Source organism: Cheilinus undulatus, linkage group 13, assembly GCF_018320785.1.
Source record: "Cheilinus undulatus linkage group 13, ASM1832078v1, whole genome shotgun sequence".
NCBI lineage: Eukaryota > Metazoa > Chordata > Actinopteri > Labriformes > Labridae > Cheilinus > Cheilinus undulatus.
Window position 1 is genome coordinate 6,425,217 of NC_054877.1, and position 24,131 is coordinate 6,449,347.

At 41.0% G+C, this 24,131-nt stretch overlaps 1 protein-coding gene across 1 annotated transcript in view; it reads left to right on the forward strand.

The window, feature by feature from the left end:
- The window catches only part of LOC121520599 (contactin-associated protein-like 4), a 222,844-nt gene extending 199,416 nt beyond the window's left edge, over nt 1-23,428 (forward strand). The window contains exons 21-24 of the mRNA XM_041804138.1: nt 4,901-4,988; nt 14,837-15,055; nt 17,479-17,550; nt 22,698-23,428. Coding sequence (XP_041660072.1) covers nt 4,901-4,988; nt 14,837-15,055; nt 17,479-17,550; nt 22,698-22,894 — 576 coding nt within the window. The 3' untranslated portion in view covers nt 22,895-23,428. The remainder of the gene's footprint in view (nt 1-4,900; nt 4,989-14,836; nt 15,056-17,478; nt 17,551-22,697) is intronic.
- The last annotated feature ends 703 nt before the right edge of the window (nt 23,429-24,131 follow it).

Here is a 24,131-nt window from a genome sequence, read left to right on the forward strand (position 1 = left end):
CATTAAAGACAGTAAAGTCAAACTCCCTATGGGTTTGTTGTTCTCAGCTCTGTGTTCACATGAAACAAACTGAATTTATGCTCTAATCAAAGGTTTCATCTTGTTTTCCCCTTTCTCTATGATTGTCAGCCCGTAAACCTATGACTAAGAAAGAGCCAACAGACTTTACAAAGCAAAAAAGGCTTTAATGACCTAAAAAGACAAACATTTGACTACTAATACCGGCCTTACACCAGAGGACTTAACTTAAACTCTTGAAAGACTAAAACAGCGATACTCAACCCGAGGCTCTTGAGCCACATGTGGCTCTTTTGTGACGATTTGTGACTCTTTATGTCTTCATTTTAAATATTTTTCCCCCAGAAAACCTCAAAAAAGGTCAACTTTAACATCAGAAACTATCCATTGCAAGTTAGATTAATCAGTTAGTTTCCCACTCTTGTGCAGTTGGCTTTAATTGTCAACTCTTTCCTTTTTGTCTGTACATTTCCTTTACCTTCATTTGTAATTTTTCCTTTTTTTCCCCACTTTTATTCCATTTTTACTGCTTTTAAAGACCAAGTTTGCCACTTTTTTTTGCCCTTTTTCACCAGTTTTTACATTTTATCCTGCTTTTAGCTGTTTGCAAATTTTGCCCCTTCTTGCCCATTTGTGCCTTTTTTTCTCTATTTTTACCACTTTTACCCCTTTTAGTCTCTTTTCACTCTTTTTTTTATTCCATTTTTTTGAAATTTTTTGCCACTAATTTTACCACTTTTTCTCTCCTTTCTTGCCATTTTATAACTATTTTGCCTCTTTTTGACCATTTGTTTGCCACTTCTTTGCCCCTTTTTGACCATTTTGCCACTTTAACTCATTAATATTGCCACTTTAACCCCTTTTTGCCACTTTTCACCACTTAGACTGTTCTGACTCTTGCAAAGGTATTTTTCAACAATTTGGCTCTTTGGTTGAGCAGGGTTGAGTTACACTGCTCTAAAGGGACTGATGTCTGAGCCCCTCTCACATCTAAAGATAATTCGTCAGCAAGCTGTTGAGTTTTTAGATTTCGCAAAGATTGTTGGTCACTAACTACAAGACTAGAAAACAATTCCTTTGAGTTTATTTCCCATCATGCATCTGTTGGAAATTAACAAAAACAATTTTTGTGCAGAGAACAAGATGTAGAAGGAGATGGAGATCACATTTAAGTTAATATCTCTTAATATCTGATATTTTTAAATCATTCACATCGAGTTGAAATGAAAATAAAGTTAAACACCGAAGCAACTTTGCATGTTACTGCAACAGCCGAGGAAAGTACCATACGAAAACGCAAGCCATCTCACCACAGATACAAACTAATCAGGCTTTTACTTTGAAAATTTACTGTTTCCCGTTCCTGTCATGTCAGCCTGGAATGAACTGGCAGACGTGGCACACAAACACACAGGTGCAGAGGTCTGACTGCAGCTCTGAGCAGAGAAGTTTTTCAGACTCTTGAGTTATGAGCGGACATTCAGCAGCTCTAGAATGATCTACGCTCACTTTCATATTTATAAATATGAAGTGAATTATTGTGCTTATGCACAACAGCTCCCAGTGGTCGTGGACGACGGTCACTGAGAAACAATATTTGCATACAACCAGACTTAAAACAATATCAAACACATTTGATATTATATCATAACACCAAGACTGAAGAAAGACCACCTTAAAACGGCTAAAATCGAGTCTTATGACCACCTAACACTATAACTGAGACAACGGGAGCGAGCTGCAACTTTAGCAAGACTCCGACGATTTTACTCCAACTTTGGAATTTTGTCTGCAACTTTGAAATCAGAGGAAAAGTCGTCAGGTGTAAGGCCACCTTAAATCAACTTGGAGATGCATTTTCTTACTTGAAAGTCATGACAGTGTCTTGTTTTTACATTAATTATCGTTAGTCTGTGGCGCTTTAGCTAAAATAACTCACAAGCATTTTCACAGTGCATTTCTGCAGCAGCTCCATTGTGAAGCTCCATTATAACACCTCAGGACTTTCATAAAGACTACACAACTTTATAAAATTACTTTCACTCATGTTTTATTCCACATTGCATTACAATGTTGCAGAAGCAGGAGAGAGCACTCTACAGCAGCACTCCCCTGTCTCGTGGCCATGTGGTCACCACTCAGCAGCCCCAAGATATTCCTTTGCACCACAATAAAAAATGTAGAAAGGAGCTCTGTGTGTGTTTTAGAGCGTGAAAAGAACTAAAATAAAAAGCTGGAAGCATTGAATATCCAGGGCTTAGTCCAGACTTAGGGGGGTCCAGGGGTATGCTCTGTTTATCAGGTATGTTATTTGCAAGCAATTTTTGATATGATTTTTGATTACCATTTTAAAAAAATCCCATCCTTTGGAGCCAACTCATTTTTAAGGGTCCCAGTCTCTTTTAAATCATAATACAACAAGTTAAAGATCAATTATTTTCACTTCTACCAACGAAAAAGGGCAGAAACTTTCTAATTTTTGTCTTTTAAAGTTACATAACATGGTTAAGTTAGGAATGTATCTTTTAAGAAAAAAACGTAAAGCACTAGAATTGGGATCCCAGATCGTCACACACTTTATGGACAAAAGTATTAAGCCACAATTGTTAATTATTGAATTCAGGGGTTGCCACAGGTGTATGAATCCTACCCATGAAGTCTCCATCTGTGATGCTAAATGGGTCGGTCTGAAGAGCTCATTGACTTCAAATGTGTCCTATGATAGATGCCACCTTTGCAATAAGAAGGTGTGTGAAATTTCATCCCTGCTGGATGGTCCACAGTCAACTGTAAGTGTTATTATTGGAAAGTGGAAGCATTTAGGAACAGTAGCAACTCAGCCACGAAGAAGAAGAAGACTATATGAAAGTACAGAGTGAGGTGAACAACTACAAGGGCACATAAAACTTCATAAAACTTGCAAAGACTCTGCTGATACCATATCTGAAAGAGCTGAACTTCCACTGGCATTTATGTAAGCACTAAAACTGTGCAGCAGGAGCTTCATGGATTGGGTTTCCATGGCCAAGCAGCTGCATGCAACCCTCACATTGCTAAGTCCAATGCCAAGCGTTGCATGGAGTGGTGTAAAGCACACTGACACTGGACTCTGGAGCAGTGGAAACGTGTTCTGTGCAGTGATGAATCACGCGTCTCTGTTTGGCAGTCAGACAGTCGAGTCTGGGTTTGGTTGATGCTGGGCGAACGTTACCTGTCTAACTGTACTGTGCTAACTGTGAAACTAGGTGGAGGACGGATAATGGATTTTCAGGGTTTGGCCTAGGCCTTAATCTTAATACTTCAGGATACCAAGACATTTTGGACAATGCTATGCTACCAACTGTGTGGAAACAGTTTGGGGAAGGCCCTTTTCCTATTCCAACATGACTGCCCCAGTGCACAAAGCAAGTAGTACAAAGGCATGGTTTGGTGTGGAAGAACTTGACCGGCCTGCACAGAGACTGAGAGCCAGGCGTTGTCGTCCAACATCAGTATCTGGCCTTATTAATGCTTTCCAGAATGAATCGACACAAATTCCCACAGAAACACTAAAATATCATGATACGCCTTTGAAGAAGAGTGGAAGCTGTTATACCTGCTTAGGGGGGCAACTGCATACTTAAGTACAGGTTAGTGTAATGGTCAGGCATCTAAATAATTCTGTCCATATATATATTTTTTTTTTTTGAAAATGCAGAAAATGATCATATTTGTCTTTTTCCTCCATTTTCTGAAGCCATTTTGCACTGAATCAAATGTTTTCAGGCAGCGGGTTTTTTGGATTATAATATTGATATAAGGATTTTCTGAAGTGACAGTGGAGGATTTGAATGGAGGATTTTACCTCTGGAATCAGAGCAACAGGAGAAGTGAGTGGTCACTGTTGAGCTTCTTTCTCTCCTCTTCTGTGCAGACGTATCTTACTCTACCATAACAGTGTCCAACTGTGGTTATAGTAGTCGCTTTATGAGGTACTAACAACTTCATTATAGCGTGTAATAAAGCATTTAATACTGTTGTTGTAGGGGGACATAATGTAAGGTGTGATAATATAAATCTGGCCGTATAGTCTGCTTTCTTTAACATATGCAGGTTCACACAGAGAGTCTGCACTTTTTGCTGATGTGCCGCTTTCTCTGCAGCCTGAGACATGTAAAACCTGAACGCGGTTCTTTTTCCATGTTTTTCAAATGAGGTGCAAATCTCAAGGGCAAATACAATGTCAAACATGCATACAGCTGCGCACAGACAATCCCTTCTGCTTTGTGTGTTTTATAGTACAGTATTTTTATATTCCTTTATAAAACAAGACTGTAGTCAGCACTTTACTCACAGTTCAGTCACCAGCAGCTGCTGTCCGTGATGTAGCTACGGCAGAGCAGCTGGGACAAACATGTTAAAACAGCTCCAGATGAAATATGAAGCATCTTAATCGTATCTGGATCAGCTGAATCTTTTTATCAACAGTTGCGGGTGATTTATGAGGTAACCTTATCTGACCGGGAGTCAGCTGTTTGTATGTCTAATTATCGGCTTTCTGGAGAACAAGGTGACCTCAACACGCAGCGTCCTGATTCACTCCGCTGTGACGCTTCATTGAAATAGGAGGTAAACATCGAGTCATTAGGAAACGGGGAAAGCTTAGGCAGTATTTACAGCAAACTTAAATGAAAATGGGAGTGTTTTGATCCTGAAAGTTGATGTTTTTGGAGCATAATCATGCTACCTAAGGTTGAACCTTTCACATCATACACTCTGCATGAACTTTTTCCCTTTCCTTATACGTCTGCTGCTACAGAGTCACCAAAGTTAGCAGCATAAGCCACACTTCAACATTATAAAACACACTTTTCACTAAAAGGAAATAATCTTTGTCTTCCAGATTGATGAGAACCCAAGAGAAGAATTTAACCTGACGTCTGACGGTGAATTTAACGCCATCAAGTCTCTGGTGTTGGGCAGAGTGCACGGTAAGTAAAGTGGGAATAAAAGAAGAGACAAGGCCGTTTCACTACGAGAGCACTCAGACTGCCACATAATTTAATTACAGATTTAAGAGTTTTGGCTCTTGTGTTTTCATCAAATGGAAAAATTGTTAAAGTTATCAGGGAAAGAAGTTTGAGTTAACATGCAAGAACTACTTCAGGATAATAACCAGCACTCTTCTGTGATTGTAGTCAAAGTCAGCAGAGTTTAGATTCATACAGTTCAGGAGGTTAGATCAGTTCTACCGCGACTGACTGAGCAGCAAACCTCACTGCCAAAAAAGGTGGGACACTGGGTGTAATGTGAATAAAAACAGAATACAGGGATTTGCTATTAAGAAAAGACTAAGAAAGTTGTGGAATGTCCAAAAGCACCTCAAACATTCAGCAGGTAAGCAGGTTAACAGGTAACAGATGATAGTCCTGTGACTGGGTATAAAATGAGCTCCACTTAAAGGCTCAGGCAGTCACAACCAACCATGCAGTGAGGTTCCCCACTTTGTTGGTGCATGGAAAGAATAGACAAGACCCCAAATCTCAAAATTCTCCGTGCGTGAGATGTACCTATCAGCCTGTGAGAGTCAGCCCTCTTATGGTTGGTCAGTCTGAAACAGCCGGTTCAGTCATAGTGAGCTGAGGAGCGCTGTGGACAAGTGATGTATCACTACCAGTGCAGTCCAAAACAGAGATACGATTATCAGTCCAGTAAGGCTCATGTCTGATCATGCAGGGTTCCTTTTAAAGACTGCATGTGCATAAAGTCCAACGGTTTATGAACAGCTGTCTTCTACATGAAGTTATAAAAGGATTTCAGAGTTCCTATAGATCTTTGAAATGTCTTAAAAGCCATCAATTGGAAATTTAAAGCCATATACCAGTGATACTCAACCTGTGGCTCTGGAGCCACATGTGGTTCTTTCATGATGATTTGTGGCTCTTTTATGTCTTAATTTTAAATATTTTCACCCCAGAAAGCTTAACTGAAGGGAAACTTTTTTGCCCTTTTTCACCATTTTTTGCCACTTTTCATCCATTTAAGCTACCTTTTGCCATTAAATACCACTTGTTTCCTATTTGTTGCCCATTTTGGCCACTCTTGACTGCTTTTTGCCCATTTAAGGCACTTTTCACTCTTTTTTTGCCATGTTAGGACCCTTTTTTGCCACCTGTAACTCATTTTTTGGTCAATTCACATATTTTTGCTACTTTCTGACCCTTTTTCCACCTTTTTCTCCCCATTTTCACCCACTTTTGTTGCTTTTTGAACATTCTTGCCACTTTTCACCTCTTAGATTGTGGCTCTTGCAAAGGTGTTTTTCAACAATTTGGCTCTTTGGTTGAGCAGGGTTGAGTAACACTGCCATATACAGTCTTAGGAGGTCTTATTTTTACAAGGGAGAGTTCATAAAATTTAAAAGGCACTTACTGACTAAGATATGGTAGGTTTCTACATCACAAACTTTATATAAAAAGTAGAACGTTACTGCATCTAACCAACATTACCAGTCAGACACCACTGTCATCCTCTCCTGCACCTGCACTGCCTCTCCGAGAGCTCCGGCTTAAGCAGGACCGCCCCTGGCCAAAGTGGAGCCCTAAGCAGACTCTGATATGAGGCCCCCAAACACTGCACCCCCCCCCAACCACCATTGTTTGCCTGTAGGTTAGGGACCTGCTTACATAGTTGAAAATCCATATTCCCCATGGCAGGTGTGAAAGCTCTTCAGGCATAGCAACAGTAACCAAGGGGGGCGGGGCCTAGCAAAGTGTGGGACTTTGTAAAATGTTTGACTAGAGCTGCAGTGGGGACATTAGAATGTCAGTCCAACATTCTGGAACTGTCCATTGATGATGCGTGAACCAACATCACAGACTTTAGGATGTAGAGCCAGCATTCCAGAATTAGAACTCACACATCATCAAAGCGAGATCAAAGGCATCTGACACCTACAGGGACAGATTTAAACCCCTACATACACTTAAACTGAGACACTCAATAGTTAAGAGAGTCAACTTGAGATAATCGTCAGTGAGCTACACCAACAAGTTTGTTCAATGCTCAAAATTCAAGAGAATTTCCAGCAAACAATGGAGGAAAATACGATAACAGGCACCATGAGTTGGGCTGACATCATGGAGATGGAATATGACGATTATATTGACACAACGCCGATATGGCCAAGCGACAGCAAGGAGACCCATTTTGAAGAGGTCCCATTTGAGCCTCAAGAAGACGAGGAGACTCCATCTGAAGAGGTCCCATTTGAGCCTCAAGAAGACGAGGAGACTCCATCTGAAGAGGTCCCATTTGAGCCTCAAGAAGACGAGGAGACTCCATCTGAAGAGGTCCCATTTGAGCCTCAAGAAAATGAGGAGACCCAGTCTGGGGAGGTCCCATTTGAGGCACCAGAAAATGAGGAGACCCAGTCTGGGGAGGTCCCATTGGAGTTACAAGACAGCAATAGCCCACCGGAAATTGGGGAATGGAAGCCTGGCCAGCACAAGTACCCCTATGAGGACCGCCCCCGTCCACGGTACCAGGACGGTCCACATCCAGTGCACTCAGGACACCAACAGCCACTATACCAGGGGCCTCCCCGTACGCCATACCATGGACCCAACCATCCACCGTTTGATGGGCCACATCGTCCACCATACCGTGGACCCAGCCAGTTTGGAAAGGTCCCATTTGAGCCACGAAAAAATGAGGATTCTCGGTTTGAAGAGGTCCCATTTGAGGCGCATGAAAATGAGGAGACCCAGTCTCAGGGGGTCCCACTGGAGTCACAAGACAGCAATAGCCCACTGGAAGTTGGGGAATGGAAGCCTGGCCAGCACAAGTACCCTTATGAGGACCGCCCCCGTCCACGGTACCAGGACGGTCCACATCCAGTGCACTTGGGACACCAACGGCCACCATACCAGGGACCTCCACGTCCATCATTTCATGGGCCACATCGTCCACCGTACCGTGGACCCAACCATCCAGCGTTTGATGGGCCGCGTCATCCACCATTTCATGGACCCCCTCATCCATCACACCAGAGACCCAATCCTCCCTGGATGCAGAAGCAGGCAGATTTCGAACGCCAGCTGAGAGATCTGTCGCTTCAGTTGAAAGAGGAGAAAAGGTTAAGAATTGAGGCGGAGAACAAAAATGACATTTATGAAAAAAAGATATTTGAGCTCCAGCAGAAGGTGACGCCAAAGGATAAGGATAAGGACAAAGACAAGCCTAAAAGAGGTTCTGCCCCTAGAGGACATGAAGTTGAGCCAAATCCTCAGCAAATGGAAGAGCTGTTGGCTATAGTTTCTGCCCAGAATGCTCATCTGCAGGCAGAGATGTCCAGGTCTCACTCCCTGCAGACAGAGGTTGAAGAAGTCAGGCAGACACTGACAGCCGAGATCCAGTCCCTCAAGCAGGAGATGTGGAACCGGCAGAAAAAGGCCTCCAGTCAGCTGCAGGAACAGACCGACAGAAGCCATGAGCTGGAGCTTCAACTGCAGGCTGAGAGAGAGACCATCAAGGCCCTCAAAATGGAAACCAAAGATGCATGGAACCACATTGCATCCCAGAATGACCATTTGAGGGCTGAAATGTCTAAGGCCGACACTTTCAGGGACGAGCTACGGGAGGTGAAACATCAGCTTTCAGAGGCTGCTGAAAAAAACCAAAGGGTGGAGCAGGAGATGGAGATCCTGCAAAGAGAGGCCTCCAGCAGAGAAATTCTACACTGCGAGCAGCTGGAGAGCCTCAGAAATGAACTGGCAGAGAAGACGGCCCGCTGCACGGCTCTGCAGAATGAGGTGGACGAAGTACAGCAGATGGAGGAAAACGTCTCTGCGTGGAGGAAGATCAAAAAGTTCTTCACTCCATCCTGCTGCCGCCAATATAAGCAGCAGAGGAGGCAGCAGGACCGGCAGAGAGCCCCACCTCCGACCCCACCAGGGCTGTAACAGCTCAGGCAGTGCAGTGGGTCATGAGTCCTGAAAAACAGAGAGTAGTTGCTTTCTGAGTATCAGGATGACACACGATCCACTGTCTGCATGGGGTTTTCATTTTTTATTACAACAATAAAAAAAAAAAAAAAAAAAAAAGAACTATTGCAAAAAATCCTTTGAATAAACATACTTTCTAAATGTAGCTAAAACTGATTAGCCTCTCTAGTTACCTTATATTACTGTTGTATTTACCCCATTGTTTCTGAGTTACAACTCTATAAATTTAAATAAAACCACAGGTAAAATGTCTGCTTATTCTAAAGTGGTCTATACTGCACTGCTCATCAACTGGCAGCCCGGGGGCCAAATCAGGCCCCCCAAAGCCTTCTGTCCGGCCCCTGAAAGATCATTAGATTCAGAAAGGAGGAAAAGAAGATGCTGTGGTTTCAATCAATCAATCAATCAATCAAACTTTATTTATATAGCAATTTTCATACAAGAAAATGTAGCACAAAGTGATTCACACACAGACAGATAATTTAAAAGAAGATAAAAGAGGGTATGACCCAAATCCACAATGTCTGACCCCCCCCCCAAAACACACTCACACACACACACCCACACCCACCCACACACACACACACACACACACACACACACACAGACAATCCATTCACAGTAATGGTAGAAATGCAACATAAGTAAGACACTGGTAGAACAGGAAAATGTATAAACCCAGTACATAGACAGGAGTATCCTTTGGCTCTAAATGTCTGCAGCTGTTAAATCATCCCACAAACATTTAATATTAACATAATTTGAGAATGAATTCACATTTAATCTGTTTTACAGAAATGTACTTTTCAGTCAAACCTATATATTTTTAAAAAAGGGGTAAGGTCGGTAAAACTTTTACATAAATAATGGGCGATAAATGGGTTGTTGGAGTGGCACAAAGGGACAAAAATTGGTGAAAAGTGATGAAAACAGGAAAAAGGGGTGAAAGTACCAAAAATGCGTTAAAAGTGTCAAGAATAGTGTAAAAAGTAATGAAAAGGGGTTAAAAAAGTGTTAAAAATAGAAGAAACGTGGAATCAAGAGGATAAAACATGCTGGAAAAGTGGTTTAAAAGGGGTAAAGAATGGAAAAAAATGGGTTAAAAGTGGCAAAAATATGGCACAAACACAGCAAAGTAGTGGAAAGGGGTTAAACAGTAGCAAAATGGGTGAAAAGTGGGAAACATTGATTTAATTGTTGAAAAAATGTGATGAAAAGGTGCTAAAAAGTGGCACAAATGGATTAAAGAGGGTCAAACATGCAGTAAGAAGGGTTAAAATCTTGCAAACATTGGTAAAAGAGGAAAAAAGTGGCAAAAAGTATTTAAATGGGTTAAAAGTGGCAAAGACTTAATGACAAGGGGTTAAAAAGTGGAAAATATAAGAAACGTGGCAAAAATGGATAAAAGAGTAGCATGCAGGAAAAGTGGTTTAAAATGGGCTAAAGGATTGAAAAAAATGAGTTAAAGAGGCAAAAATTGGTTTTAAAGTGGCAAAAACAGCACAAATAGCCTGGCAAAGTTGCAAAAAGGGATTAAAGAGTGGCAAAATGGGTGAAAAGTGGCAAACATTGATTTTCAATGTTGCAACATTTATTGAAAAAAATGTAATATAAAGGGGTTAAAAAACTGGCAAAAATGAATAAAGGAGTGAAGGGGTTAAACATGCAGGAAAGGTGGTTTGAGAGGAGTGAAAATCTTGCAAAAATTGGTAAAAGGGAAAAAAAGGGCAAAAAGTATCGATAAGGGGTTAAAAGTGTCAGAAATGGGGGATAGATCGGGATAGATCTCACTAGTAATGACTAAAAATGTCCTGCATTTTGAAAGAAAATACAAATACTACTACAATAATACTTCAATCAGACCAAAATATTTATTTAATTTTTGTGTATCTAAAAGTCCGGCTCCCAGAGTCTCTATCCAGAATAAATCTGGCCCTTTTGCAGATGTACATGATGACCCCTGCTATACTGGTTTACCAAGTGTGGCTAATGACCACACCTGGTAAACAGAACTTACAGTTTAATGCCTACCTGCCTCACATATTGCTATGGTTGACATGTCAGCTTACAACTTTATCTCTATTTTCTAAGTCAACGACTAAAAGAAATAGAAGAGAGGTGTTTTCCTGTGAATTCAGTGCTTTGTGTTGTAGCTTTTAACTGACTCTGTGGGGTTTTATTTCATTTCTTTTTCCGATAAGGCTGTTTCTCGGCCTTTTTAGTTTTTAGTTGGACTGACAGCCGTCTAACGGCTGTCTAATTTATGTTTTTATCATTGGAGAAAAAGCAAACAAGCTCTAGGTTAGAAAGCACCCTCAGATTATTCAAGGTCCGTGTAAACATAGCAGTCGAATGGCTAATGACTTTTCTGAATATGTGTCCCTCTTAAAAAGGCTGTGTCCAGAATCATAACCATTAATTTCACCGGTGGTTTAACTGGAGTGGTAAAGTTTACTAGTCAGGTCTATCAAACAGCCTATGGTGACTATGCTGTAATAAAACAGATCCAATAGTATTAGTGTATTTTAACTGGGTGGAAATGAGATAAACCATCAACACAAATAATAAAACCACACAAAGATACTGCAGTGAAATGCTTTAGTCATCCCCAGCTTGCATATTTGCTTGAGTTATTCTGGTCCTGAGCTTGTTACAAGTAAGCTGTCAAAACAAATCTAAAAGAGTGTTATGTATAATTAAGTAGCTGTTGTGAATATTATATGTCACAGCATGTTTCACTTCCTATCACAACCAGGGGAGATAAAAGAAGAGAATCACATCAGACAGCCTTGAAGCCACCTCGAGTGCAGATATGTTTAGCAGCAGTTAATGAGTCCTGGATTAAACCAGAAATGTTCGTTTCCTCTATCGCACCTGAACAGACTCTCAGCCTGTAAAAATAAAAAGAAACTTTCCCTCCGGGAGGGTTAAACCACATCCTCATTGAGCTGCAGTGTGTAGTCCTGGTCAGAGGCCTGTAACAGAGCCGGGGTGAGACTTTAATTGGCTCTGTCATGACTTATTCATGTTTTCTTTGAGCGGCTCCATCAGAGAGGGGCTCAGATATAAGCTGTTAATAACAAGAGGGGCTCAGAGGCCGCAGGCTGCAGTCACAGCGCTCTGATAAAGCAGACAGGCAGCAGCTGTGCGCTCCATTTTAAAGGAAACACACTCGCTGTTTGAAGTAAAACTCCAGTCTGCTGTTTGAAAAAGCTTTTAATGAGTCATGCATCAGCTCGTAATGAGAATGTCTTTTAGAAATACAAAAAGAGAGATGGTTAATTAAGTCGTCAGAAACACTTCAGCAGACACGTGGCAAAACAAAACTACACAATAAAATACCTTAGGAAGAATATACATTACACTGGGATAAGATGTGTTATTAGTCAGTGATGAAATTACATTTTTGGATTTTAAAACAGATTTTATGCCCACATATAATGTTGACTGTTAGATTTAGTATTTAAATGAATATTGGTCTGCTACATCAATGTAGACTGAAGCCATGACTAAGACGTAGGAGACAGTTTCAAAGATCTCAGAAATACACTGTTAACACTGTTAAACACAAAGAAATATGCAGGAGTGCATGTACAAAATGACTCTGTGACGTCCAATGATGCCTGGTACACGTGCAAAATCACAGTTTCAGGCTTTTCTAAGAAAAATATGTGCCCTTGGCCTGTCCACACTCCCCTCAAATACCAGAAAAATCCATTCCCTCTCCTGTCTTTCTCCACCTTTCAGAAAAAAGCGCTGAAACAAGCTGTTCTCAGATTTTCCCCTCATGATGTCATGTGGGGAGTTAGCACCCCCCCCCCAGGTTCGGTTGGCCCTGCCAGCTTGAAAGAAAGTTCCGCCCTCCACATCCTTATTTCCTGAGAGGGGGCGTGGTCAGGGGCGGGGTCAGACCGCTCACTAACATTTTAAGCCACAGGCACAAAAACAGCTCGTTCTGAGCAGGGCTGAAACAGAGGGGTTTAAAACATGCAAAAATCTAAAACTGGAGTGTTTTTTTCAGCAACAAACTTCACAGGCATGTTTTGGGGACCTCTGAGACCAATATAAACTTGTGCCAAAATGGCAAAATATGTCCCCTTTAATGTGAGAGCTTTTACACTTTTCAGGAGTTCATGTTTGGTTGTTTTCTTTGTGCAAGTGATCCAGTTAAGGATAACAATTTAGAGAAGATATTTTCTCAAGAAACTTTTTATTTTGTTATGCTTTTACCTTGTTTTTACCCCCTGTTTTAAGTGAAAATTTAAGGTTATTCAGATCTGTCCACGAGAAAAAAGGATAACACTCAAAAACTTTCATTTAAGATATATTTTGCGGCTTTTATTTTGATAGGACATTGGACAGGGTAGGTAACCAGGGACAGGAAGTAGGGGATGATATGCTGGATAGATGTAGTCAAACCTGGGCATTCAAAGGGTTGCTTAAACCAGCTCAGGCCAACTGGCACTCCAAAACTAATTTTCTGAATGCAGGTGAAATTGATCATCTCTGATGCATTTAAAATAGTTGGAAAATCTGCTCACTGGTTGACTGTTGGAACGTAGCATCAAGCAGATTTGTGCTCGTGTTTTAATGCTTGATCTACAACAGATGGGTGGATGTAATTAAATGCCAATACCTGTTCAAAAAGATCAGTAAATTGTGAGTGGCTGCGTAAAGATCATTGTTGTGGAGTGCTTCCCTACTGACTGTTTTTTCCTGCACACACTGAAGCCTGCTGACGTGTGATTGGTTAGTTCTACTTGTAAGAATTCACCAGTATCCTCATCAGGGAACAAGCCTTAGATTTGGCTTGAATGGACAGACCATGGGTGTTGTGGATCATTTATATGGATCTGTGGTCTTTTTAGGCTGTAAATCTCCAGTATGGTGGAGGTCATCTCCTTGTGTTTTAACCCCGTCATGTCAGCATGTGACCGATCCTCCCCTCTCTCAGCCAGAGCAGGCATAGAGTCAGATCAGGATCAGAAAAGCTGCAGGAAAGTGGATTTTCTGTCGTTTCCTGCCACTCCCGTCATCCATCAGTCTAACTAATGGACCTGGAAGAAACCGAGAGAGAGAGAGAGGTGATGGAGTGAGGAGGGTTTCCGCTGAGCTGCTGCTCTGATGTCTCCTGCTGCTCTCATCAACATGCAGATGTGTTCTGCTAAAACCACTGTCACCTCTCAGTCATCGGAGCAGACACTGATGCAGATGTTTACAGCGCTGATGTCGCCTTTCACAGCTGCTGTTTGCCCCGCTGTGAGGGAGAGGAGGAGAGCATGAAGGGATTAAAGTCAATAAAATAAACAGATAGAGGTGAGAGGGAAGATCACTCTGGTGGAGTGATGGATGCAGACTGGAGCTGAGTCACTGACAGCTTGTCTGCAGTAATGAGGGTGTGCGTGAGGTCATGTGTGAGTGTGATAATCATTAAAGTCAATGTGCTGCAGCTATTGTTCTGCTTAGATAACAGGGAAATGTGAAGCAGAGTCAATGAACCTGTCGAGAGTTATCAGACGGGTCCAATTGCAGGAGACCTGAGCTTTTTAACAAAAGGTTAAAAGTTCAGCAGCACAGATCAACGAATTATTTCTATTTTTACCAGATTCAAAGGAGCACCAGAAAGTGTTAAACCTCAACTTTTGACAGGTACTCCTTCTGCAGGAAGAAGTCTGAGAAGTGGATTGCATTTTTGTACAAAAAGGAAAAACTGGCATGGCTGATTTTAAGAATAAGATGAATTTTAATGGTGTGGGGAACAAAAAGGAAGAACTGCAATCCTGTTTTATTCTTTTGACTTTGCTAAAGTCCGGATGTCATCCTTCTCCCTCCAGACTCTGATGATCTGGATCCAGACCTGGCTCGCGTGGCGTCTCTTGGTTTCTCCGGCTGTCTCTCTGTGGTTCATTTTAACTCCATCAGTCCCCTGAAAGCCGCTCTGCTCCACCCAAACACCAGCCCTGTCTCTGTCAGCGGACCTTTAGTCCAGTCTAACTGTGGCTCCTCGGCTTCAGCCAATCCCTACGCAGCAGAGAACACGCACCACCTGTCAGGTAAGACGGAGAAGCCAGTCAATTTTTCTTATGGAAGAAAAATATATGTGTGATTAGCTCTATTTATAGACTTATGCATGAATTAAACCCAACATTTATTATAAAGTTGAGTGTTATATTTTAAAAAGAACTGCAATTCTAGTTAATTGTTTTATCAGAAATCTGTCCAGATGAGATCCATATGAGTGCAACACAGAAGCCTTTATTCTTGATGATTAGAGCAGTGAGGATGAGGAGCTGAGGCACAGACATCACTGTGCACTGATCAAGCTGAGTTTTTTGGAGGTCATCAGGCTGTTAATAGACAACTTAAGTTTGCTCTTAAGTAAATCCATTGGTAAACTATGCCGCTTTATTAGGTACACCTGTTCAATTGCTTGTTAACACAAATAGCTAATCAGCCAATCACATAGCAGCAGCTCAATGTATTTATGTATGTAGACGTAGTCAAGACGACTTGATGAAGTTCAAACCGAGCGTCAGAATATGGAAGAAAGGGGATTTAAGTGCCTTTGAATGTGGCATGGTTGTTTGTACCAGACGGGCTGGTCTGAGTATTTCAGAAACTGCTGATCTGCTGGAATTTTCACGTTCAACCATCTCTAGGGTTTACAGGGATTGGTTTGAAAAAGGCAGATGAGCTACAGCAGCGTAAGGCCACACCAGGTGCCACTTCTGTCAGCTAAGAACAGGAAAATGAGTTCACAGTTTGCATGGACTCACTAAATTTGGACAATAGAAGATTGGAAAAATGTTGCCTTGTCTGATAAGTCTCAATATTAGCTTTATCATTCAGATGGTAGGGTCAGATTTTAGCCTAAACAACATGACAGCATGGATCCATCCTGCCTTCTATCAACAGTTTATGCTGCTGCTGGTGGTGTAAGGGTGTGGGGATATTTTCTTGGCACACTTTGGGCTCCTTAGTACCAATCTAGCATTGTTTAAACACCGCAGCCTACCTGAGTATTGTTGCTGACCATGCCGTCCCTTTAAGACAACAGTGTTCCCATCTTCTGATGGCTACTGACAACATGTCACAAAGCTCAAATCATCTCAAATTGGTTTCTTGAACATGACAATGAGTTTACTGTACTCCAATGGGCTCTAGCCACCAGAGCTTAATCTAGTAGGGCACATGTGGGACATGGCAGAACAGGAGATTCACATCATGGATGTGCAGCTGACAGATCTGCAGGAACTGTGTGATGCTATCATGTCAATATGGACCAAAATCTCTGAGGAATGTCTCCAACACGGTGTTGAAACTATGCCATGAAGAATGAAGGTAGTTTTGAAGGCAAAAGCGGGTCTAACCTGGTACTAACAAGGTGTACCTAATAAAGTGGCCATTTGAGTTTAAGCTCCTTTGGAAAAAATGAGCCGTTAAAGTTTTTGCTTTCTTTTCTTCCACTTAAGCACAATTTTGTGCCATGCTTTCTCTCCATCACCATGCGCTGTTTCCCTGTGTGCTCACAGGGTGGTGCCACTTTTCAACAGCTTTTCTCTCTCATTATATCATAAACATACATTTAAAGAAAATAGTGACAAAATGTTTTGAAAGTTTACCATTTGGACTGCAGTTTTTATTGAAATGATATCTTAACTCAAGAAAAACGAACATGAAATAATGAATCTAGAATATATGAAAGTTTCACTTATTAAATAAAATCACAGAAAAAAATGAACTTTTTGCATCATATTCTAATTTTTTTTAGATGCACCTGTATTTAGAGAAAGATTCACATTTTTGTATTTTGTGAGCACTGTCATGGTGACTTAGCTATTTTTGAGCCACTTACATTTGGGTAAAGTAAACATTTTCTGTTATAATTTTCTCTGACTTTCATTTCACTTCTATCCTAACTACTGATAAAATGAAGTATCCTAATGTCAGCAGTGACTCTTCCACCATCCACAGCTGCGAATGTTGTCTTAACACTCTCGTCAGTTCTAGTTTCTTCTGTTTCCCTTTGTGTTCTTAAAGCTAAAAGCAGTTATCCTGAAGAGTTTAATGGATGCTGAATATTTAGACTTTGTCGAGGAGACTGATATAAATGTCCTTAATGAGGTAATGAAGCATAAGCACAGAGGGAGGTGTATTATCAGGGCTTTCTGCCCCTCTGGTTTGGTTTAAATCCAGCTTCATGTAGAAAGCTGCTGCTGTATTCCTGTCTACTGTGATTGATGATACTCTGATGATGTCCTTAAATCCCTTCCTTTGTCTCTCTCTTTCACTCTCACCCATGTATTTTATGATTTTTGTCAACATCTTCACCACTTCTCTTCTCTTTTCCCCTACACTTTTTTATTCTTGGTGACCTTTGGTTTTAAATTTTCATCTTTCTCTTTATATTTCCCTCCATTTCTCATGTATTTCTCTGACTTTTATTTCCCCCATCCTCTTTCTTTCCCTGCTGTAGATCAGTCGGGTTCAGTGGGTTCAGGTGAACCGTTAGTCAATGCCATGAGAACCGACTCTGCTCTGATCGGAGGTACTGATGCATGTTACTATTTTCTCTAAACTCAACCTTATTTGATCATGTTTGCATTAAATATCAATGGCAGAAATCCCATTTAACATTTCATTGATTGGTGATATTATACTGAAGGCTGTTAAAGAATCACATCCAATATTAGTGGTGAGTTTCAGCTCTTTTTACTAGGGTAATGATTAAAAAAGCAGATTTAATGGTTCCTGTGAGCATAAGGATAGTAAAAGTACTGAAATAGTCAAATGCCATTTAAAAAGTTTAAAGCTTAATGACTCACCGATGGGCTATCATTCAAAGTTTCTTCAAATGCAAATGAAATCTAAATTAATTTCAGCAAAACTTCATGTAGATGAAATTCTTCTCTGAATAATGAAATGTGCTGATCAGGAGCGTCCAGCTGAGCCATAATGTGTGACATTTTTGCCCACTGTGTGTTGAAGTTCGATTAGTGGAACAAACAGACCGCGGGGCAGAAGTACGCTCAAACCCGTGGGAGGCAGTGACGGTCAAGAATCATGTTACAGCTTCACCGTAGCTTCACAGAGCGACAGTGAGAAATTTACTCCAAAGAGTCAGTCAGAAAGCTGTAAGATATAAAGACATGAATACACATCAAAATTACGCATCTAATAGACAATATCTTGACTGAAGTATTTTAAGAACATGGTTATTTTATCCATATCAGTATGCTCATTCCTCAGGGGGTACTGCAAGGCAATCTAATTTAAACTAAACCTAAAAGCTAAAATAATAAAACACTCTGAGAAAATCTGTTGTCAAAATCAAGTTAGTGTGTTGAGTTTGAGCCAAAGAGAGAATGAGTGAAAATTTCCAATATCAGGTGTCAGTTTGTTGTCTTTAAATTTTTTTATATGATTTCAATTTTTATGAATTTGAATTCATCCATTTGGAGTCAGCTAAAGTCAGTGTTGATACCTAAATGAAACCTGAAAAACTCCAGCACTTTGGAAGAGTCACAAGTCATCTGCACCTTGTGTTATCAATCATTTAACTTTTTACTTCTCTCTTACTGCCTTTTTCACTTTCCAGGGCCTTAACCGCCTGATGCAGTCAAAAATATTCCCATAATGACGAAGTGAAAACAAAGTTTTAGATTTTTTTTGCAGTATCACATTGACATAATTCTTTATTAAACTGGGGTATGGTCTTTACTATTATAATAATGATTAATGCGGGTCTATTATAATAGGCCACAACACCTGCCCTCTTTGTAAAGCATCTTGAGCGTCTCCAAATTTTCAAATGGCTTTTAACATAGAGCTCAGGTGTTTTGCACTGACATGAGGCTTTTATCTCGCCACTCTGCCGTAAAGCCCAGACCAGTGGAGGGCTGCAGTGATGGTTGTCCCTCTGGAACTTTGTCCCATCCCCACACAGGATCTCTGGAGCTCAGTCAGAGTGACCATCAGGGTTTTTGGTCTCCTCTCTTACTATACAGTCGCTAGAAAAAGTATGTGAACCCTTTGAGATTTCTTGGATTTCTGCATAAATTGGTCATCAAATATGTTCTGATCTTCATCTAACTCACAACAACAGACAAACACAGTCTGCTTAAACTAATACTGCACAAAAAATGATATGTTTTCATGTTTTTATTGAACAAAACATGTAAACACTCACAGTGCAGGGTGGAAAAAGTATGTGAACCCCTAGGCTAATAACTGGTTGACCCTCCGTTGGCAGCAATAACCTCAACCAAACGTTTCCTGTAGTTGCAGATCAGACCTGCACAACGGTCAGGAGGAATTTTGGACCATTCCTCTTTACAAAACTGTTTCAGCTCAGCAATATTATTCGGATGTCTGGTGTGCATCTCTCTCTTGAGGTCATGCCACAGCATCTCAGTCTGGTTGAGGTCAGGACTCTGACTGGGCCACTCCAGAAGGCGTATTTTCTTCTGTTGAAGCCATTCTGTTGTTGATTTACTTCTATGCTTTGGGTCGTTGTCCTGTTGCATCACCCATCCTCTGTTGAGCTTCAGTTGGTGGACAGATGGTCTTAAGTTTTCCTGTAAAATGTCTTGATAAAATTCAGAATTCATTTTTCCCTCAATGACAGCAATCCGTCCAGGCCCTGAGGCAGCAAAGCAGCCCCAAACCATGATGGCCCCTCCACCATATTTCACAGTTGGGATGAGGTTTTGATGATGGTGTGCTGTGCCTTTTTTTCTCCACACATAACGTTGTGTGTTCCTTCCAAACAACTCAATTTTGGTTTCATCTATGGACAGAATATTTTGCCAGTAGTGCTGTGGACAGCTGTGGCTTCCTCCGTGGTGTCCTCCCATGAACTCCATTCTTGTTTAATGTTTTACTTATTGTAGATTTGTCAACACAAATGTTAGCATGAGCCAGAGATTTCTGTAAGTCTTTAGCTGACACTCTAGGAGTCTTCTTCACCTCACTGAGCATTCTGCGCTGTGATCTTGCAGTCATCTTTACAGGACGACCACGCCTAGGGAGAGTAGCAACAGTGCTGAACCTTCTCCATTTGTAGACAGTCTGTCTTACCCTGGACACATGAACATCAAGGCTTTTAGAGATACTTTTGTAACCCTTTCCAGCTTCATGCAAGTCAACAATTTTTGATTGTAGGTCTTCTGAGAGCTCTTTTGTGCGAGGCATGGTTCACAACAGGCAATGCTTCTTGAGAACAGCAAATTCAACACTGGTGTGTGTTTTTATAGGGCGGGGCAGCTTTAACCAACACATCCAATCTCATCACATTGATTGGACTCCAGCTTGGCTGACTCCTGGCTCCAATTAGCTCTTGGAGAAGTCAGTAGTCTAGGGGTTCACATACTTTTCCACCCTGCACTGTGTGTTTAAATGGTTTGATCAATAAAACATGAAAACATCACTTTTTGCACTGTATTAGTTTAAGCAGACTGTGTTTGTCTATTGTTGTGACTTAGATGAAGATCAGAACACATTTGATGACCAATTTATGCAGAAATCCAAGAAATCTCAAAGGGTTCACATACTTTTTCTAGTGACTGTAGCTCGTCTCCCATGATTGCTCAGTTTGGCCATGTGGCCAGCTCTTGCAAGAGTCCTGGTTGTGCCGGTTTCTTCCATTTGAGAATTCTGAAGGCCACTGTGCTCTTGGGAACCTTCAGTGAAGCAGATTTTTTGCAGCTGTCCCCAGATCTGTGCTTTCAACAACCCTGTCTCTGAGCTCTGCAGGCAATTCCTTTGACCTCATGGAGTGGTTTTTGCTCTGATGTCATTGTCAGCTAAGAGGCCTTCTATAGCGAGATGTGTACTTTTACAGATCATGTCCAATCAATTCAATTTACCACAGGTGGACTCTAATCAAGTTGTAGAAACATTTCAGCAAAAATCCAGAGAGATGGGAGGAACCTGAGATAAATAAATGATACATTTGCAAACATTTCTAAATTCTGTTTTCCCTTCGTCATTATGGAGTACTGAGTTTAGATTAACGAGAGGAATTTTTTTTTTTTTTTACTAAAGTATACCCATAGTTACCCATAGTTTAAGACAGAAGAAAAATCCAAAGGTTTGTTTTTTACCCAAATGCAAAAGAATAGAATTTTAAAAAGCAATTAAAAAGATCCAATAATAGCTACACTATATTGCCAAAAGTATTCACTCGCCCGTTTGAATAATTGAAATCAGGTGTTCCAATCACTTCCATGGCCACAGGTGTATAAAATCAAGCACCTAGGCATGCAGACTGTTTCTACAGACATTTGTGAAAGAGCTCAGTGAATTCCAGTGTGGTGCTGTGATAGGATGCCACCTGTGCAACAAGTCCAGTCATGAAATTTCCTCACCCCTAAATATTCCACAGTCAACTGTCAGTGGTATTATAACAAAGTGGAAGCGATTGGGAACGACAGCAACTCAGCCACGAAGTGGTAGGCCACGTACAATGATGGAGCGGGGTCAGCGGATGCTGAGGCGCATAGTGTGCAGAGGTTGCCAACTTTCTGCAGAGTCAATCGTTACAGACCTCCAAACTTCATGTGGCCTTCAGATTAGCTCAAGAACAGTGCGCAGAGAGCTTTTGGACAATTCCATGCTCCCAACTTTGTGGGAACAGTTTGGGGATGGCCCCTTTCTGTTCCAACATGACTGTGCACCAGTGCACAAAGCAAGGTCCATAAAGACATGGATGAGAGAGTCTGATGTGGATGAACTTGACTGGTCTGCACAGAGTCCTGACCTCAACCCAGTAGAACACCTTTGGGGTGAATTAGAGGGGAGACTGAGAGCCAGGCCTTCTCATCCAACATGTGTGTGACCTCACAAATGCGCTTCGGAAAGAATGGTCAAAAATTCCCATAAACACACTCCTAAACCTTGTGGAAAGCCTTCCCAGAAGAGTTGAAGCTGTTATAGCTTCAAAGGGTGGACCGACATCATATTAAACCCTATGGATTAAGAATGGGATGTCACTTAAGTTCATGTGTGAGTCAAGGCAGGTGAGCGAATACTTTTGGCAATATAGTGTATTTAGAGAGTCTGAGAATAAATGCAATTACAAATTTTAATCGTTTGACAACCCCAGTTAAAATAATTTTCCTCTTGAGTTTCTCTCAGGACGGATAAAGTATCTGTCAGTCTTTTAAACTTATTTGTTTCTTTGAAAGGCTCTTGGATTTGTTCTTGCCCTGCACTTTCCGTCAACTTTCAGTTTTTGTACTGAACAGGGCTAGAAAAAAGAAAACTGGCCTGTTCACTTAGCCAAAGTTGCAAAGTTTAACAATTCCTTTTAACCTAACAGAAACCCCAAAAGGCTGACAGGAACTATGATGGCAGGTCTGGTTGACCATGCAAAACCCCCAAAAAGAGGAAATCTGTATCAGTATCATTCATAATTCAATTACAGGGGGCATACATGGTCAAAATGCATAGAAATATAATTACCTGCAATGATTCATCCATAGTTCTACTCAAAAGTGTCCTTCCGCAGTCATTTTGTAACCGCAAACACTAAAAACAGATGCCAACAGTATAGTTACCCTGATAAAAGGATGCTGAGCTTGTCAAAATATGCTTGAAAGCTACCTGTGCTAAATCAAAGACAGAAAGGAGTATCTCATCTAACCCATATTTCATTTTTTTAAATACTAAGTAAATTATCCTTAAATCTTGCAGGTGTCATAGCAGTGGTCATCTTTGTGATCGTGAGCGGCCTGGCCATAACCGCCAGATTCCTCTACAGGAGAAAAGAGACTTATCGAAACCAGGAAGTGAAGGGGGTCAAACAGGACGACAGTCAGGATTTCTCTTTCAACAACCAGACGGACTCCCAGAACGTCTCCTGTGAAAACCCAAAGGAGTATTTCATTTAACTGGAGGAGGGGTGAGCTGATAGACTGGTGTGTTTTAAAGCAGAGGTTGCAGGAGGAGGGGGGTCCTGCATCGCTTCAGGACTTTACGCTGCACTCAGAGCCAATCAGAGACTTCGTTGGAGGTTGTGGCTCCACAGATAAAGGGAGCAAAAACAAGAACACTTTATTTTGATGTATATAGTGTTTATACTGGTAAAAAGGTGTTGATATGCTTGTTTGAAAATGTGTAAATATAAGTGTAAATGTGGAAATAATGTCTACAGCAAACTCTAATTCATGCCATACTCAAAGGTTTCTGTTTTTTGTGGAATCAAATCTTGTTTTCTGGATTAATTCAGAGTATTCAAAGACAACTTTATTCCTTTATTAGACTGGTTGTGTCGTGTGTTGGATTGTGGCTGGATTTATTTGTCAGATGCACTTTTTTATGAGGAGGATGAATGGACCTGTCATCACGACCTGAAGAAGAATACTTCTCTAATTGCCAGTATTTTGTGGTTTGTTCATGATCCTTTTGTATTGTGTGTAGTGCTTTGGGACAGTGGCTAAATGTACTTTTTAGTGGCTGTTACTCCTTAAAGCCTGCAGCCAAGCATCCTCAGTGCATTTGTGAATCAGTTTGGACCCTCTCTGTTCTGATCTGCTCTTTCAAATGCCATTATCAGCACTGGGAAAGTGTCACATATAAATTAAATGATTTCTTCCATAATACAAAGATGTGCATGATTTTATTCAGCAATCAGCACCAATCAGAAATGGCTCTCTGACTTCTATCAAGGCAGGTTTTCTTGTAGGTGCAGCATCATACATACAGTCTAAAGCATTTGCACCCTTCCTTCATGTGTCACACTTAAATGTTTTAGATTGTTGACCATGTTTTCATATTAGACAAAGATGCCATCTAAACCCTTGGTGAAAAGTCATTGCCCCCTAGACCTAGTAACTGGTTGTTCCACCCTTTGCACCAACAGCTACAGTCAAGCATTTATGACATCTGGCAATACATCTTTCACATCATTGTGGAGGAATTTCGGCCCACTCTTCTTTGCAGAATTGTTTTGATTTCACAACACTGGAGGGTTTTCAAGCATGGATGTCCTGTGTAAGGTCATGCCTTTCATTTTAACCAGTTATAAGTCCTGACTTTGACTAGGCCACTCCAAAACCTGCATTTTGTTTTTAAGTTGGACTTGCTGGTGTGTTTTGGGTCATTGTCCTGCTGCATAACCCAGGTGCG